The sequence below is a fragment of the Mandrillus leucophaeus genome, unplaced genomic scaffold (genome assembly GCF_000951045.1).
Source record: "Mandrillus leucophaeus isolate KB7577 unplaced genomic scaffold, Mleu.le_1.0 Scaffold399, whole genome shotgun sequence".
Taxonomy (NCBI): Eukaryota; Metazoa; Chordata; class Mammalia; order Primates; family Cercopithecidae; genus Mandrillus; species Mandrillus leucophaeus.
Genome location: NW_012104242.1, coordinates 192,616 through 211,125, shown reverse-complemented (window position 1 = coordinate 211,125; position 18,510 = coordinate 192,616). Strand labels below are relative to the sequence as shown.

The window sequence follows — 18,510 nt, the reverse complement described above, 5'->3', positions numbered from 1 at the left end:
GTTCAAACGTGTTACTGCTTGACCATATCTGAGTGCCAGATATGAAGGACTACCCAGTCCTTCGAAAGAGAAGAGGTACGTGAATGTTCAAAAATTCATGTCTTCCAACCCACATCCAGAGTCATGGCTAGAGTGCAGTAGCAAATCCTGCAGAAATGTAAACTTTCTGGTTTGCTTCTTATTAAGAAATTGGCAGTCTGTGTTGACCAAAGTAATAAAGAAGAAGACAAAGAGCATTTTTAGTTATTTGCTACAGATGTGTACACTCCACAGACTTCCTTTCGTAGGGTAATTTCAGTTGGGCTGGAATCTTAAAATACTGATTTTTACACAAAACCCTGATTGCACATGGCAGGAAATAAGGTACTCCACAAAGCTGGGCACAGTGGCATCACACCGACGACAATATATGTGTATGGTGCTTGGCTGTATTAAAACCGTCATCCTTGGTGTATCCATTTGAGATGGGCTCATATGTAAGCTGCATTTTAGCTATTTCAATTTATCAATTATTATGTTAAAAATCATTGACAAATTAGGTTTTGGTGGAAATAAGATATTCTACTTTTAATTAACAGTACTCTTTCCAAATTTAGGACAAAATATTTCAGGATATTTTCTTCACACTCATAGCTGTTTTAAAAACATCCTAAGGGATTTTGGTGGCTTATATTTGACTCAATATTAAAAAGAGAAATTGCCATCTTTCATTACTTGAATTTTTTACATTAATTCATCTTCATGTGCTGGGCAAAATATTCTAGTACTTACTAGGTTAATTAACAAAAGGAAGCAAGAGTGCAATTCCTGTGCATACCTCTGGCCTCTCCACATTACCTTTACCTCTTTGCATCCCTCCTCTTTCCCCATCCACCCATGAAATGAAGATAAAAATGGGTCTTTCTTTGAGAGGGTGTTTAATTCTTGACCTAGTTTTTCATAGCCAATTATAGAAATGAAAGCATAACTGAAATGAAGTAAAAGAGAAACATCTGGACATGTTTATGCGATGGCATATAACCAGCTCCATTCTCAGACAAAGTATGGGCTGGGACAGCAGTGCCGTCCATTCTTTTAATCATGGCAATAGCTGTTCAGAATATGCAGAACATGCAAAATCAAGGTCAAAAGTTATTAGACTCTGAACACAGGAAATATTTTCCTGAGGTATGAATCATACAGGATGTTCATTACAGGACAGGCTGCCTACAATTTGTCTTTTGGTAAATAGAAATCCTTTACATAATGCTTTTTGACTACAGCACTCAGACATGTATGTCAAAAACCCTAGGTTTACATTTTCACTGGATTCCCCCAGATGCCATCAGCTACTCTAGAGACAGCCTGAGTAACAGCATGTGGGAAATGCCATTCTAAACATGAAAGCTTTTAAATAGCAAACCTGCCAGCACAAAATTCAGAACCAGAACCATGTAAAGATGTAAAGATCGCGGTTTTACCAATCGAATCTAGCAAGAGTTAACCAAGCTAGCCTAAGGTAAGAGAGAAACATGATGCAAAAAATGAAGCAGAATCACAGTAAAATAACATAGTGCAAAATTAGTTCGCCTTCTTTGGGGCTGCTGTCCTGGAGAAAGGCTGCATACTGTAGGCCCTTCAAAATAAAACAAAATAATCTTGGTCTCACTACTTAACTTTGCTAAATATCAGGCAATACACAGGGCTAAAGGGATTTCACACAGGGTCAAACTGTTTATTATTTCCTATATGACGTATACTATTTTACAGATGACATTAACTGATAATCTATCAATGTGCTAATCAATAATGAAAAGACAGAAGCATGCAAACATAAAGAGTCATTACTAGTTGTAGAGGAAACTTTTCAACTAACCAACACAAAAGCTACAAATGGACATAGAGAAAATCTCTCCCCAATGTACCATGAAAACCATAATGATATTAGAAAAATATTTTGCTAATAAATTCAGTGCCATTATAAACTAGCACAAGACATGAATGCATGTCTTATTAAAACTGGTTCACACTGGATTCTTTAAAAATCGGAAATGATGAATGTGAGTGTGGCAGGCTGTCCTCAGAATCCAGTAGAAAAATCCACCTCTAACAGTAGCCTATTGATCTAAGTCTCTGTCATTCATACAGCATTTGGTTAAGACTCTAGAGCTAGATTGGTTCAAATCCTGGCCCTGGCATTCGCAGTTGTATAATCTCAGGCAGAATGCTTATCTTCTCTGTGTGTCATTTTCTGTCTGTATAATTAACAAAATGACAATACCCAGTCTACACGGTTTTTCTGTGAATCAAATGAGTTAATACACAGACAGCCCTTACAGGAGTGCCTGGCACAATGTGAGCACCCAGGAAGTGTTCTTCTTATTATTATCTACTCAGTGCACAGAACAAGAACTGACCAAGTCACAAAATGATACAACATGCTTATAATTTTATATATATATGTGCACATTTCTTTGCTAGGCATTTTAAAATTCATTATTACATCTGTATTTCACACCTTTTTTTTTTTTTTTTTTTTTTTGGAGACAGAATTTCACTCTGTCGTCCAGGCTGGAGTGCAATGGCGAAATCTTGGCTCACTGCAACCTCTGCCTCCCGGGTTCCAGGAATTCTCGAGTCTCAGCTTCCCGAGTAGCTGGAATTACAGGCATGCGCCACCACACCCAGATAATTTTTTGTATTTGTAGTACAGACAGGATTTCGTCATGTTGCCCAGGCTGATCTCAAACTCCTGAGCTTGGGCAATCCGCCCAAAGTGCTAGGATTACAGGTGTGAGCTACTGCGCCCAGCCCACAACGCTTCTATACGCTAGACAGAGCAAGAAACATTAACTCCGGTTTAGAGACCAAACCGAAGCACAGAAAGAGTTGCTCAGTCAAGTCAGAAGGGAGGTATGTGGAAGAACTGTTCGAATAAAGTGTTCTGAAGTATAATCCACTCTCACCAATAATCCAAAAGCAATTTTTAAAGTAATTTCCTCTTTCTACTTAATGAGTAGATAAATATTACACAACCAAGTATGTGTGTTTGAGATAGCATTTTAATGTAGATGCAATGTAAAAATAATTCTCTACAATTCTAGGTTTAGCTTAATTAACAAATTCTGTTAATCATTAGGAGATTAGAATCTGATGGTTACATATTTCCAGTAATTTTAAATATTACTTATATTTAAAATAAAAATATTACAACGTTGCTCAGTGCAACAGAATTTAGACAGAAGGAAAAAGAAAAAGAAACATATACACACACAATCATAATAAACCTAAAAGAGTATAATAAGACAGCATGACCCAAAAAACCCTATTGAATAAGAAGGAAATTCTTTTACCAAAGCAAGAATAATTTCTAAGTATATTATAGTTTAAATGCACATAGAACCACAGTATAAATGATTTCTAATAATCACCAATACTTAACTTGGTAAATGATTATATTTTTGTAACTAAGATAGGGAATGGACATTTGGAAGAAATATGTGGTTCTGCAAGTAAGTAACAAACAGAATAAGTTATATTTCACACCTCATAAACATGTACACCTATCCATAAAAATTAACAAAAGGTATATTTCATATTAAATAAATCAACAGTATCCAAGGGGTATCAAATTTGGCACTAAGGGCACTTAAAACATATGATTAATTTACGACAACTATTATAACTGTAATTATATCAAGAAAAAGATAAAGACCTAAAACTTTAAAAAGGAATTCTTACTGTAATATGCCATATATATATAAAAGGGTTGCAGGGGTTGGGGGAGTCAGGCTCAGTTTGAATACAGCCTCACTTAGTATTTTTCTCAAGAACAATGCAAGGGAGCCCCTGCTTGCCAAGGCTGCTTATGGTGGTAGTTCCGAAGAATAAAGCCATAAATTCCAATCCTATCTCTTACCTAAAAGATGTGAGCTAAGCTAAATTTCAAGAGAAATATAACCCGAAACTTTTTTTAGACTGGGCATTTTGAGGTGGGAAGAACAGATGATGACAGAAAAGAAGTGTCTATCTTGGCCCTCTGTAAATGAAGATTTAAGTTTGTTTATCCCCAACATAATAGGTTAATCTCTTTAAGAAGCCAGATAATATGTATTTTCATTAATTATGTTTTAAAATATGTGTCAAAAGCCTTAAATGAGAAAAAGCAAAAGATATAGAATTCTACCTTTTCATTTAAAAAGACATAGGCATGGTGGCTCATGCCTGCAATCCCAGCACTTTGGGTCACTGAGGCAGAAGGATCACTTGAAGCCAGGAGTTCGAGACCATCCTAGGCAACATAGCAAGACCCTGTCTCTACAAAAAAATGAAAAAATTAGCTGGGTGTGGTAGCGCATGCCTGTAGTCCCAGCTACTTTGGAGGCTGAGGCAGGAGGATTGCTTGAGGCCAGGAGGTCAAGGCTGTAGTGAACCATGATTGTGCCACTGCACTCCAGCCTGGGTGACAAAGGGAGACCCTCTCTCAAAAAAAAAAAAAAAAACAAAAGATGCCCCCTAGGCCTATTTAAAAGTAGTATAAGATCCTGCTCACAGGCAGTACCAACTGCAGCATGTGAAAAGAAGGTTCTCAAATAGAAGCAGGACACAGAACCAGCACCGGAGTTCCTGTGTGCAGCTGCTCGAGTCACAAGCAGCAACACAAACTGGCAGAAGGACTTTAACCAAAAGTGTCAACTGTGGTTCCTAAACTCATACATTGGTTTTGTCCTGGCATTAACTATGACAAGGAAATGAAACTGTGAGACCAAATATGGCAGCTAAGTAAACGGAGAAGCAGTTTTACAGCAAACATCACTTTTTATTATTTTTAAGTCATCCTCAACACTTTTGACTAAATTATTAAATGTGAGATCAAAAGCATCTGTCAAATAATATCCTAGCTTTGTGCTGAGGGCTGTATATAAAGTTGGAAGTCACAAAATTAACACTAACTGCCTCAATTTCAAATAACATATTTGACATGCTTTATCTGCAAATGATTCATAATTTAAGGTGACCTGCCTTACTCTATTACATTGAAGACTTTGCTAAGACCTTCTCATCTTTATGAGTATCTTATTGCTTGAGAGTGTAATTTGTAAGATATCAGGTTATATTTATCACAGAAAGCTACTAAATACCAAATGTAACTTAGCTCAGCAAATGGTAAAATTCTGTCCAAGAAACACACTTCTCACATTTTACAAATAAAGGTGGTGAAATACTGTGAAGAAATATGGGTTTAGTGTAGCCATTCACGTGTCTTTCTCCAGAGCAAGCAGATGAAGTAAGCTATGCGCCTACAAGGACATACAGCATTTCTTTTAAACAAGCAAAAGAAAAAAGTCTTGAAATAACAAAACATTGAATGACCAGATATCACAAAATTTCACTCAGTGCCCTGGTCTTACAGTCTTTTTCCAATATAATTGTAAAAGCTCATGAAAATACCTTTAAATGAATTATGTGGACCCTATGAGTAAATGGTAATGACAGACCAATCTGAAAGTGTGAGATGTCCATAGAAAATTTACAAGAGTGTAGTTTGTCATTTTAAAAACTAGTTGGCACACACACTTTTTTATGCATTTACTTTCTTAAGAGACAAGTCTTGCTGTGCTGCCCAGGCTAGACTCAAACTCTTGTGCTCAAGCAATCCTCCTGCCACAGCCTCCCAAGTAGCTGGGACTACAGGTGTGTGCCATCACACCTGGCTCCTCGGTACATATACTTCTGTTTGCTTGACTAATATTTGAGCAAACCGTTTAAAATTGGGAGTGGACATACTTTAAATAATTACTTTTTCATTCTAACATTTCATGTGGTCATTGTTTAAAACATTACCACGAAGATGCTTATCTATTACCTAATTTTACCACAGTTTCTCCAAATGAATGATCACTTATGTGGAGGGTTGCAAACGGTGACTGAGATCAGCATCCCAAAATGCCTAAATTAACTGCAGTCTAGAAGAAGGAATCTCAGCACCATGAGGTCACTATCTTGGCCTTAAATATACAGGCTTGCACTTGGATTATTTATAACTATATCCTGACATATTATAGTTAGGCTTTTGTTACATGAGTGCTAGATTTGATAAAAATAATCTTGTTCAATATATGCATATTTCTCAATTGTTTCAAATTTTTAAAAATAAGCATTGAAAAAAAGTAGCAGAGGTGAAATAAAAATGTAACATCAACAAACTCTGACTTTTAAATTCCATCAATAATAGGCAGCGTAGAGAAAACTACACTTTTGTCTACCTTCTCTTTATCAACAGAATTGTGGAATTGGAGACAAGAGTCCAGACTCCTTGCTGATACAAAGTATCTCAGGAGATACAACTTGTGGGACTTATCAAGATAAATACACCTTTTCCCCATCTGAGTTTACAGCAATTTTTAGAGATAACAAAAGGAAAAAAAAGAGCTTTACCACCCATTTAAAAAATAACAGAACTGCCTAAGTTAAGAACATTTGTAACTTTGACTTAAAGGTTTAAAAATAGATAACCAAAAACATCCTACGCCTTCCCTTCCTAAGGTCATGTACATCTACTTGTCGTGTTCCTTTCTTGATGGATAAATAACAACATACATCTTTCAATTTAAAAAGTTAAGTTTTTAGAGACATCAAGGTGATTCATCCTATATACAAGGTGGTAAAACTATAAAGCATGGGCCCCAGACTCAAACGCTGGCATGCAGGACAATCATTAGCGCACAGAACACCAAGTGCAAACTAGAAAAGATGGCCCTTCTACAAGACACTCTTGTTGTATGTTCGTTTATTAGAACAAATGCACTGTTGAATAAATAGGCAAATACACAATGTCCGTGATGTGGATGGGGCTTCCTAAATTGCACAGTTCACATCTGGCACCCCAATCTGCAATGGCCTCCACGCACTGGCCATACATTAAAAAAAGTACACAAAGCTGGTCAGGACAAGATGCATGTGCTGTGCCTAGTGGGAAACAATTACATATCCTCCTAGAGTGTCATCAGGGCATGAAAACTGTGGCACATGGACAGCTGCTGAGCAGCCAAGTGGGACCCCAGCCAAGATAACAAAATACACATATAATTTGTCTCATTATTTTAGAGTTACACTTTAAATAAAGATCCAGTGTTCTCATGGAAAACCTCTTTACAAGTCTTGTGTTTGAGAACACAGGTTGAAAAGTAAAAAGACCCTGTTTAGAATTTTTGTATGATTAGTAGGAAACTAATGTGCTTTTACTATATTACACACAGGCATTTTTTTGTTGTAAGCATATTTATTCATTGGTCAAATACCTGCTTTGAGTACCTGGTTATATAATTTATGTAGATAATCTCCTTTAATCCTTCAAACAATCAAATGAAATAGATCTTAATATGCCCATATGACGGCTGAGGGCTGAGGATCAGAAGCTAAGAAATTTCCTCAAGGTTGCATAACTAAATAAAGGCTTGAATTGGATCTGAAACCCCTGTTTGTTTGTGACATATGAGATCTTACCTCTTTCTAATAAACTACATTACCTCTGAATTTTAAATATTTACATATTTTATAAACCAGGCACAATTTTGATATATTCAGTTGTGCTTAAATTATACAGCCATATTTAGAATAAAAATGTTTGTGAGAAAGAACCAGAATTAAACCTGCATACTATATGTTTGGTTTATATATAATATTTCATCTAGACAGAAGAAAAAAGGATGATTCTATAAATATATGCAAGAACAACATATAAAAATAAAAATGAGAACATAGGACCTAATATAGTGGTAAAAATATAACGTGCTCATTAACGACTTGTTGAATTAAACAAAAAAAGTTCAACTTGGGGAAGAAGAAAGCATATGGAAAAGTACCAATCTAAACAGGAAGAGAAATAAAATCGCTTTTATGAAAAAATGTACACATGATCCATAAACCAAAATCCTATAGATTAAGTTGCACTTACTGTTAGTTAATTACTATACAAATCTTGGAAATTATCAGTATAGTCTTCTATACTGTCTATAAATTCCTAAGTGTTTTAAGATTAGAAATTTTACATTATCTGGATTATTCTGAGTATATAATAAGGTATCAACAATTAATGGCCCTCCTTTAAATACCTGAGGCAACAGATTGATACCACTTGACATTATTTTTATTATGTCTTGGCACCCTAAGTTTCTTCACTGGCAGCAAAGCGTTACTTTTCTGTAAGGAAACTCAATAGAAAAACTGTTCTTATATAAAGATTTCCACTTAACTTTTCAAGAATACTTCCAGCGCACAAATGAAATTACACCAGTGAAAGTAAAGATTTTTTCTTCCATGTTTTCTGTTGCTGGAAAATGTGAATTTTCTTTCCTGAAGCTTTGAAGGTGCAGATTAAATTGACAAAAACAAAGTTAAAAAAGTGAACAGCTTTTCTAAGTTCATAACTTATCACAGCTGTTGCTGTAAACCACCTCCCCACAGGCACTGTGCTAGTTAGTTTACTGCTGTCAGGCTTCACACGTTAGTATGTTTGTTGGCTCATCTGCTGTAGAGCCAGAAAAGAAAACAAACTCAAACTTTTTGGAAAATTTTTCCACAAAGAACCAATTATAAGATTCTATGTCATTTTTGTAATTTTAGATTTTAGAGAATTTGATAAAACACTCTCGAAGTATTCAATTACTAAATCTATCCCCTTCAAAGGTAAATCCATAAAAAGAGATGGATTTTTGAAAGAGGTTGAAAGGGGTATGTCTATCTATATCTACAGATAGATTTTTTTTTCTTTTTAAGAGACAGGGTCTTGGTCTGCGCCCAGGCTACAGTACGGTAGTGGCATGACCATAGCTCACTGCAGTCCGAAACTCCTGGGCTCAAGTGATCCTCCCAACTCAGCCTCCTGGGCCTCTGGTACTACAGGCATGTGACACCACATCCAGCTAAGTTTTTATTTTTTTTTGGTAGAGATGGGGTTGTGTATTTTATTTTATTCTGTTTTATTTTATTTTATTTTATTTTTTGTAGAGATGGGGACTATGTTGCCCAGGCTGGTGTGTAACTCCTGGGCTCAAGTGACCCTCCTGCTTTAGCCTTCCAAGTGCGAGGACTCTAGCATGAGCCACCTGGCCACAGCTGCTACATTTGAAACCTATCATCTTAAACGATTGTTCCCTTGTAAAAATTAAGACATTTTTAATCAAGGTATTAGAAATAGCAAAATAAAATAAGGTAAGAAGATAGAAATATTACACATGAAATCAATCTTTACGTAAGAAAAAAATGTACTTCAAGATGTGCCTCTCAGTTTAAAGGTACATAATGGAAGGAATTAGAAGATTAAAATATCAACATTTAAAAGAGGAGTCAAAGTGAGAACTAGGTAAAAATGTAAAGAGAATTAATGTCTGTCTTTCCTGTTTGATTTCTGTTCCAGTACACAAAACCTGCAATTGTCATTAGTCAATGTAGGCACTGGCCAGGGGAACTTAAGGTTTGGAGCCTGTGCTCCGCCACAGAATCCCTACTGAAGCCTGCCTGCATCCCACCTGAACCGAGACTGTTTCCCTAGGAAGACAGTTCGTCTCCTTCTATCTGTGTAGATGGCATCAATATTATCTGGCATGGAAAAATTTTTTGCTAATATTTACTGAAGAAAACAGGAATGCCATGAAGTGTGGGTACATCAAAAGAGCTTTGGTTTGCTTTATTTTTTAGATTCAAGGTAATATATAGAGAAGTAGGTTCTTTGTAAAAGCAAGTCATCTCCTAAATAATTAGTAAGGAAAGTAACCATATTACCAATGTAGAGCCTTAATGTTGATAAAAATGTTAAAATGAAATATTAAACTTCTGAAAATGATTTTCTATAGGTTATATCTAAATAATGTTTAAAAGCTGAAAGTTCACATCTCTATGTTTATCAAACAAAATGTACTTACAATCTCATCTCCTGGCAACCAATATCCTTCTTGTTCAATACCAGCTTTTGAACCTTTGCAGCCCACTGTTAGAGTTTCGACAATAAGACCATCTTTCACAGCTAAGCTCAGCTGACGGGTGGTCTCTTTAGGATGCATACCGTGGACTCGAGACATATACCTAACACAAAGGAAAAACACATTTAAAAATCTTTCAGTACTGAAAACTAAAAATGAATGAAAATAAGAAAATTGAGGTAATTTCTTTCATTATGACTTGTATTTATGAGAGTCCTGTTGAGATAAAGAACAAGATAAAGAACATGATAAACAGAAAAGGAAAAGTCTTCAATACACAACTCTTCTAATTATCATGCTATTTTAAACTCAAATTCTATTCTGTAATGATTAGACCAAGATATGTTCAAAATAGTTCCAAATCAGCAAATATAAATCACTTAAGAGATTGTAGTCAAACATCCCATTTAGTTTTAGCCTCTGGAGCAATTACCACTAACTTCTACTCTACAGATTCTACATTTAGAATTTTATAATCCCCAACCATAGGACTTTAGAATTACAAACATATTTTGTAATACTTTTACTCAAAATTTAGGAAATGACACCAGAGAAAATTTAGAAATTACATGAGTGCTTGTCAACATATAAGGAAAACATGGATGCATGTTGTGATCAATCAAGCAAAAATGTGATTTTCAGTGAAACATATTTTGAGTCACTGAAGCACGCAAACATTCCCTGATTTATAGTTACAAAATATTTTTTAAAAACAAAAAAGTGAAATATTTCCAACACACCCTGGATCACAGAGAATAATATTGCAGATTCCCTTATTGTAGATTCCCTTATTGTAGATTGAATGTAGATTCACCAACTACATTCAACTGATGTTAATACTTGGCATATTTGCTTTGTATCTTTTTTGTTTAATACAGAAATAAGTTTTATAAAGTTGGATTTGTGCCATTTTCCATTCTCCTCCAAACCTCAACACTGATTGCTGTCTCTTTATACACACACACACACACACACACACACACACACACACATATCAATGTCAATGTATGTATCTGCATCTCCAGTGAACCACTAAACTTCAAAGAGACCTTTGGATATCCAGATAAAAAACATAGCATGAGCTAAATCAGACTGGCCTCAGACTTCTCCAGAGAAACATTCCGTGCTAGAAGTCAGGGGAGTAATGCCTCGTAAGTCCTCAAGGAAATAAAGGTGACAAAACCAGTATGTTTGGATTAGCTCCCACCTTCTTCCTTCCCCGCCTCATTGCTACAGACGTTGCCATTGTCAGGGCCAGCGTTCTGTGGTCCGATCATAATTCCCACCTCTCTTTCTGTCTTAGTCCTTCGATTAACTGCATTGACAAAAAAGCAATGTTGAAGGGGAAAATGTGCTAATGTCCTTGACGCTCACAGTGCAGAGTCAGGAATAACTATCTCAGGGACTGAGTGCACTATCCAAATATATAAACATCACCCTTAAAACAAAAAACATTTCTAAGCTACCTGAAGAAACCCATAGAAAATGTATTACGTAGTGATAAAACAAAATGATAAAAACAGAAGGCATATTATGTATGAGAAGACCAAAACCAGACATGTTTCTCTTTTTAATAAATACAAATGGGCTAAACTCAACAATTTAAAAATAGTGACTCAGAAAGAGTGTAAACAAATGGGCAAAGGCATATCATAAAAATGCTATCTAAATGAAGCAGGGGTCAAGATGGAAATGTATAGGATTTGGAAAACAAGGCAAAAATCATTCTTAAAAAAGACAAACAGAGCATAGTTATAATGCAAACAACTATAGGAAATAAAAGAAATATTGACAGAAATATAAAACTGTGAGATTTTAATTCACTTCTCTCAGTTCACACACACACAAAAAATCAACTGGACAAAAAACTAAGTATGGCTATAGAAGAACTAACTAATAAGACAGAGCTATTGATTTATTATTTTTGAGATGTAATCTCACTCTGTTGTCCAGGCTGGAGCACAGTGGCATGATCTCAGCTCACTGCAACCTCTGCCTCCTGGGTTCAAGTGATTCTCCTGCCTCAGCCTCCCAAACTGGGACTACAGGTGCTGGCCAATTTTTGTATTTTTAGTAGAGATGGGGTTTCACCATGTTGGTCAGGCTAGTCTTGAACTCCTGACCTCAGCTGATCTGCCCACCTCGGCCTCCCAAAGTGCTGGGATTACAGGCGTGAGCCACTGCGCCCAGCCTGATTTTTTATTTATTGATTATTTATCTAGTTGATTTATTCTGAAACAAACAAACAAAAAAACACCTTAAGACAGGTATACTGATTTATCCTGACACCAAAAAAATACCTTTAATAGGTCCAGAAGACGTACATAACTGACCACAAAATCACCACAAAGATGACCTGAAGAGATTCCAAAAGTGATACACGCCACTGTTAATCATGGTGAAATTAAATCAGATATTAATACAAAACCAGAAAACCCTCATAAACAACCATAGAGTCAAAAAAAAGTTACTGAAAAATTACAAAAGATCGAAATGAAAAGCTAAAGCAATGCTGTTAAAAAAGAAAATTTGTAGAATCCAGGAACTCCTTTTTTTTTTTTGATACAGGGTCTCACTCTGCCACCCAGGCTGGAGTACAACAGCACAATCATGGCTCACTGCAGCCTCGACCTCCTGTGCTCAAGTGCTCCTCCCACCTCAGCCTCCTGAGAAGCTGGGACCACAGCCACACACCATCACACCTGGGTAACTTTTTAATTTTTGGTAGAGACAGGGTCTCACTATGTTGCCCAGGCTGGTCTCAAACTCCCAGCCTCAAGTGATCCTCCCACCTCAGCCTCTCAAAGTGCTAGGATTACAGGCATGAGCTACCATGCCTGGCCCAAGAACTCCTTCTTTAGGGAAAAATAAAAGAGTTATCATTACCTAATCTAATCAATAATGAAGACACAAAGCACAAACATATACAAAAAATGCTACAGGGAGACACCTATATATAAAAAGGAAATTAAAATACAAGCAACTACTTTGTTCAGTTCTGTGCAAAAATACAAACACTATGATTTTATAAGAAAATATAAATGACCAAAACCTGAACACAGAATAAAACAGAACCTTTAAAAGGTCAATTTCCAAAGAAATAAATAGAGGAAGTTTGCAAAGAGCTTACCCAGAAAAACATCAGCTACGGACATATTCATAAGTTACTTCTGTCAAACTTATAATGACCAGGTAACTCCAATGAGACTCAAACTCTTCCAGTGCACAATCATAGGAAAGCAAGGAATCTAGCATGTAATAAGAAAACCTCACAAAATAGCATAGACAAAGAAAATCAGTGACCCATAGAAATACTGATATAAAAATCCTACATAAAATATTTGAATATAATGTAATATTGTATATAAATATTAATATATTCAAATGTCAAAATAATATACTAATTCTAGGAACTGAAGAAAGATTTAATATGAAAAAATGTAAAAATATGATTTACTACATTAACAGGTCAAAAATAAATTATCATGAAGATTTTGATACATGTTGAAAGGCATTTAGTAATAATATTCAACACCTAGCCCCTAACAAAACAAGAATGAGTAAATACTTCCTTAACCTAATCAAGAATATTCAAAGATGTCTGTGGCTGTCACTTTTCCTTAACACTCTGAAAAGGTAATAACCAACATAATTGAAATCGTCATAAAAGTTGATAAGGAGTTTGCAAATCATGTATCTAGAAAACCCAAAAAAATCAGCTGATATGCTTTTTTAAGTAATTTTAATTAAGTATATAGTTCAATAAATTCTTTGGGTACAAACTGATTTACTAAGATTAAAAGCATTCATATACAGAAACCAAAAAGACAGATGACTGAAAAGAAGACCAAACCTCAATTATTTACAACAGTAAGAAAAATAAAATTTCCAGGAAGAAATAGAATGACAAAATTTGTGTAAAGAAAATTCTGAAATGTTACTGATGGAAAGAAAAAAGATGAACAAATCGGAATTTTCATTACAATAATAGTAGCATTTCACATTATTGGTGGAAAGACTGATTAATCAATGCAGGACACTGGGACAACCGGTTATCTAACCTGGGAAAGGAGATGGAGCCCTACCTTAGATTGTACCTATAAACTATAGATAGATCAGATTTAAATATCGACAACAAAACCACACAATTGTTCAGCATGTGTGAAATAACACATATACAAGGAAGGAAATTCATTTTAGTATTGCTGGCAGCAAGAAACAATTAGAAATAATGTAAACATACATCTTAGGGGACTGGTTAAATAACTGATAATTGTACCAAGGATTATTATACAGTTTTCACAAGAAATGAAGCAATGTTATAGGTGTTAAGATGACATAAGCTCTATAATATATTACATTTTTTTAAAAATCGTGGTATAAGACACTACTATTTCTCAAAACACTGTATAACTGATATGTACAAAAGAGTTCTAGAGCTTGATTCCTTCCACAAACTGCTAAGAGGGGCTCAGGGAACAAGGGATGAGAGAAGACTTTTTTCCACAGTATGCCCCTTGGAATTTCGTTTGCATCTATTAGCTAGACTATTTTAACTTTTAAAAAGTAGCTACCATCTACCATTCCTCCAGCAACATACAAGTTTCCTGCTCCCACGTAAGCTGGCCAGCCTTAGGGAGATCCCCTCCTTCTTTTTCAGACTCATTATGGCTCTTCTTGGTCCCATATTCATCCACAGTGATTTTAAAGTTAGTTTGCCAAAATCCACAAAAATAGTTAAAGCTCCATAACCAACGTAAGAATATCCACTGACGAAATTGGCACATATGCTCATTTATTTATATATTTTTCTATGTCTGTAATATGGTTTTATAATTTTTATCCATAAGATTCTTACATATCTTTTGGGTTTTTTTGTAGATATTTTAATGTTTCTTTTGAAAATGGAATTTTATTTTAGATAGTATTTCCTGGTTGGTGGTTGCTGGTCTTTATTGGGCAATCTGCTTACCTCTCTTACTAGTTTCAGGTTTGTCTGTAAATTCTATTGGACTTGTTTCTTATCAAGCTGATTAGGACTTCTAGTAAAGTACACACCACAGGTAGTAATGGTGGGTATCCTTATCTTGTTTTAGATTTTGTAGGGGATTCTTATAATAGTTCACCATTAAACATGACTCTTGAGGATGCTTATTGGTAGACATATCTTATAAATATAAAATGATAAATATAAATGCAAATATGATGCTTGCTACAGGATTCTGGTGCATAACTTTTATTGAGGACATTTCTTTCCAGGTTGCTAAGTGTTTTTTTTTTAATGGCACTGCATTTTATTATTCCTTCATATATTTTTATCCACAGACTGTCACCACACAATGGGTTTTCTTAGCCACTAAGAAGCAACCGTAGAGCATGGATTAACACACAACACAAGAAAAGGTCTGCTTTGTTGTTAGTCATAGCATGTTGGGCTCAACTTTCTTAATTCAAAGTGAAATGAAGTCAGTTAAAATGATATATTCTGGTCATTTCGTTCTCTATCGCTGGTCTTTGAGGGACTAAAAAGATGTCTGCCGTGAAGAGCAGGTTGGAATCAGGGAGCCCTTTCAGAGAGACAAAGGTCGCGAAAGGGTATGGCTGAAGGATTAGTGGCAACTGGAACACATGAATGACAACAATGCAAAACTAGGTGCTTCCTCCTATACTGAGGCACCTTGAGAATATAACAAAGGAGTTAATAACTTTGTTTTCTGGATGGAAAGTTTTGAGTTTAGGTAAACTAGAATAAAGAAGAACTGATCTAGTATATATTAAAAGTGTCATCTAAGGGCTAAGAACATGTGTTTATTATTTATAACGGTTGTGTCAAGAAATACAAGCTCATAAAGTAATGTCTAAACTTGATGAATTTATTTTTTCCTGCTCACTCTATTCTTTAAAAATATATATATATAGTTATGTTCTTAAGAAATAAGTTTGAAGAGATTCACACCTATTTTTCTTCAAAAGTAAAGCAAAGGTTAGAACTGATCCAGAACCCTGTGAATAACAGAGGAGCACTGGGGTCCTACTACGCATTACAGGCCAAGCATATTTGATAAGGCTTAAGATTTTCTAGAATTAATAATAAACTCTGAAGGTTGATTTATATGACACCTCAAATATAACAATGGTCAAATTCATTATTCATTTTCTTAGATCATCACTCAGGCAGGTTTGCATCATGTGAAAACACATTTGCTAGTATTCAGGTAAAGGATACTCCAGGTCTCTCGTTTTCTTGTAAACTGCTTAGTCTGTAACGAGAACTTTTCTTCTTCCAATAAAGAGAGAACATAGCAATCTGGGTTTCAGATACACTGATAAGTGGCCTTCTAGTCCACTATTCTAATTTCACTTAATACCATAAGTCACAAAATGGCATGTAAATGTCTAATATTTAAGTATACACTCAATTTCTCTGAACTTTTTCAATAACTTCCTCATTTTCTCCCACCCCACTCCATTCCCACAACTTTCCACCATCTGGCGCCCCAGAGCACTCCCTTCTCTCCCAGGGTGTGAGCTTCCATGGGTTGCTGAGCACTCAAGAGCCTCCAAGCCACAGGCCATAGGAGCCTACACTGTTTCCCCTCCCCAAGATCATTCTGAAAGTTCCAAGGCAAATACATACATATATATAAAATATATATAATGTGTGTGTGTGTGTGTCTGTGTATTTCATGGTAACAGCCACTGATTTAACATTTTTACAAAAGTAAGGAATCTCATGAGTCATAATTTGCAGAAAGTAATCACCTATCTTTAAGCCTTCTAACAATGATTCAATCTCAGAAACTCTGCCATCTCATTTGAAATTAATATATTGGAAAACGAGCACAATAAAAACAGTATAAAAACAGCCACAACCAGTGGAAGAACAAATCAGCACAGAATGCAGTGATGTGCTTTCTGTCAACGAAAAACATAACAAATGCCTGTGATGTCTTCTCGTCCCTCATAAACAGGTTCACACCACTGTGGAGTCTAGAGGCCGTTTACAATGTTGATGGTATCATAAATTTATTTTAAGTGTATTCTAGGTAATCTGGATAAATACTTTAAGACTTAGGACTGCCCCCCCAATTTCAGTACCTCATGGCCCCCTACTGGCTCAGTGTACTAGCTCAGGGGGCTGAAAACATCAGAATCATCAAATTTGACACAGAAATTTAAATGAATATTGATCTAGTATCTTGATGTCAAAAGACTTTATGAGTATAAAAGCTATGGAAGTATAACAGGAGGAGATCCAAAATACCTGACTAGATTAGAAATGTTGAATTTCTTTACGACACAAACATCTGAAACTCATTTTTTCTTGCCTCTGAAGCAATTATCACTAATTTCCATTCTGTAAATTAAAAGAAAACAATAAAAAGGAAAAGCATTTATGACAAATATGACAAAAAGTTTATATTCTAAAAATGTGAAACTAAAACAACAGGAAAACAATTTTTCCCTCTTAAATCAGCAAGATAATTAAAATAATTATTCTCAATGCTGGTAAAGAGTCATCAAGACAGTCACCCTCAACACATCGCTATTGAAAGCACTTTCTAGAAAGCAGTCCAGCATCACACATCAACAGCCTTACAGATAATCCTATCACTTGACAACCATTCCATTTCTAAGTAAATGACTTGAGATGGAGCAAGACTTACGTATTAACAGAAAAACGTTTCCAGCCAGAAGTGGTGGCTCATGCCTGTAATCTCAGCACTTTGGGAGGCCAAGGTGAGGAGATCACTTGAGCTCAGCAGTTCAAGATCAGCCTGGGCAATACAGCAAGACCCTGTCTCTAAAAATATATACAGACACACACAGACACACACACACACTAGCCAGGCATGGCAGCACATGTCTGTAGTCTCAGCTAACCCTAACTCGAACCCTCCTCTCCCTGCCAAAACCTCTGTTAGAGTGTTTTAGAAAAGGAAATGGTGTGTATTCATCATTCCTATGGGCCAGGGAAGTGGTGACCCTTTTAGAAAATCTGAGGTATTTTCTTAATTAGCCAGGCATGGTAGTGTACACCTGTAGTCTCAACTACTCAGGAGGCTGAGGTGGGAGGACTGCTTGAGCCCAGAAGGTCGAGGCTGCAGTGAGCTGTGATCACACCACTGCATTCCAGCCTGGATGACAGAACAAGACCTTGTCTCAAAAAAAAGAAAAAAATGTTCCCCACATCATAAAATTTTATAGTTAAAAAAAGAACTAAATGTTAATACTAGTAAAATAAGTTAAAGTATATCCACTTTATAGAATACTATGCAGTTAATAAAATTAATGTTCCAAAAAACAATGTTGTGGCAGGCCACGGTGGCTCAGGCCTACAATCCCAGCACTTCAGGAGGCTGAGACAGGAGGGTCACTTGAGCCCAGGATTTTGACACCAGCTGGGCAGCATAGTAAGACCCCATCTCTATAAAAAAATTTAAAAAATTAGCCAACCATGGTGGCATGCACCTGTGGTCCCAGTTAAGGAGGAGGCTGGGCCGGGTGCGGTGGCTCAAGCCTGTAATCCCAGCACTTTGGGAGGCCGAGA

At 35.9% G+C, this 18,510-nt stretch overlaps 1 protein-coding gene across 8 annotated transcripts in view; it reads right to left on the bottom strand.

The window, feature by feature from the left end:
* ZMYND11 (zinc finger, MYND-type containing 11) overlaps positions 1 to 18,510 on the bottom strand; it is a 134,153-nt gene that overhangs the window by 44,772 nt on the left and 70,871 nt on the right. For all 8 annotated transcript variants that reach the window (XM_011991544.1, XM_011991543.1, XM_011991546.1 and 5 more), the window contains one exon: positions 9,903 to 10,062. In XM_011991544.1, the coding sequence (XP_011846934.1) occupies positions 9,903 to 10,062 (160 nt within the window). The remainder of the gene's footprint in view (positions 1 to 9,902; positions 10,063 to 18,510) is intronic.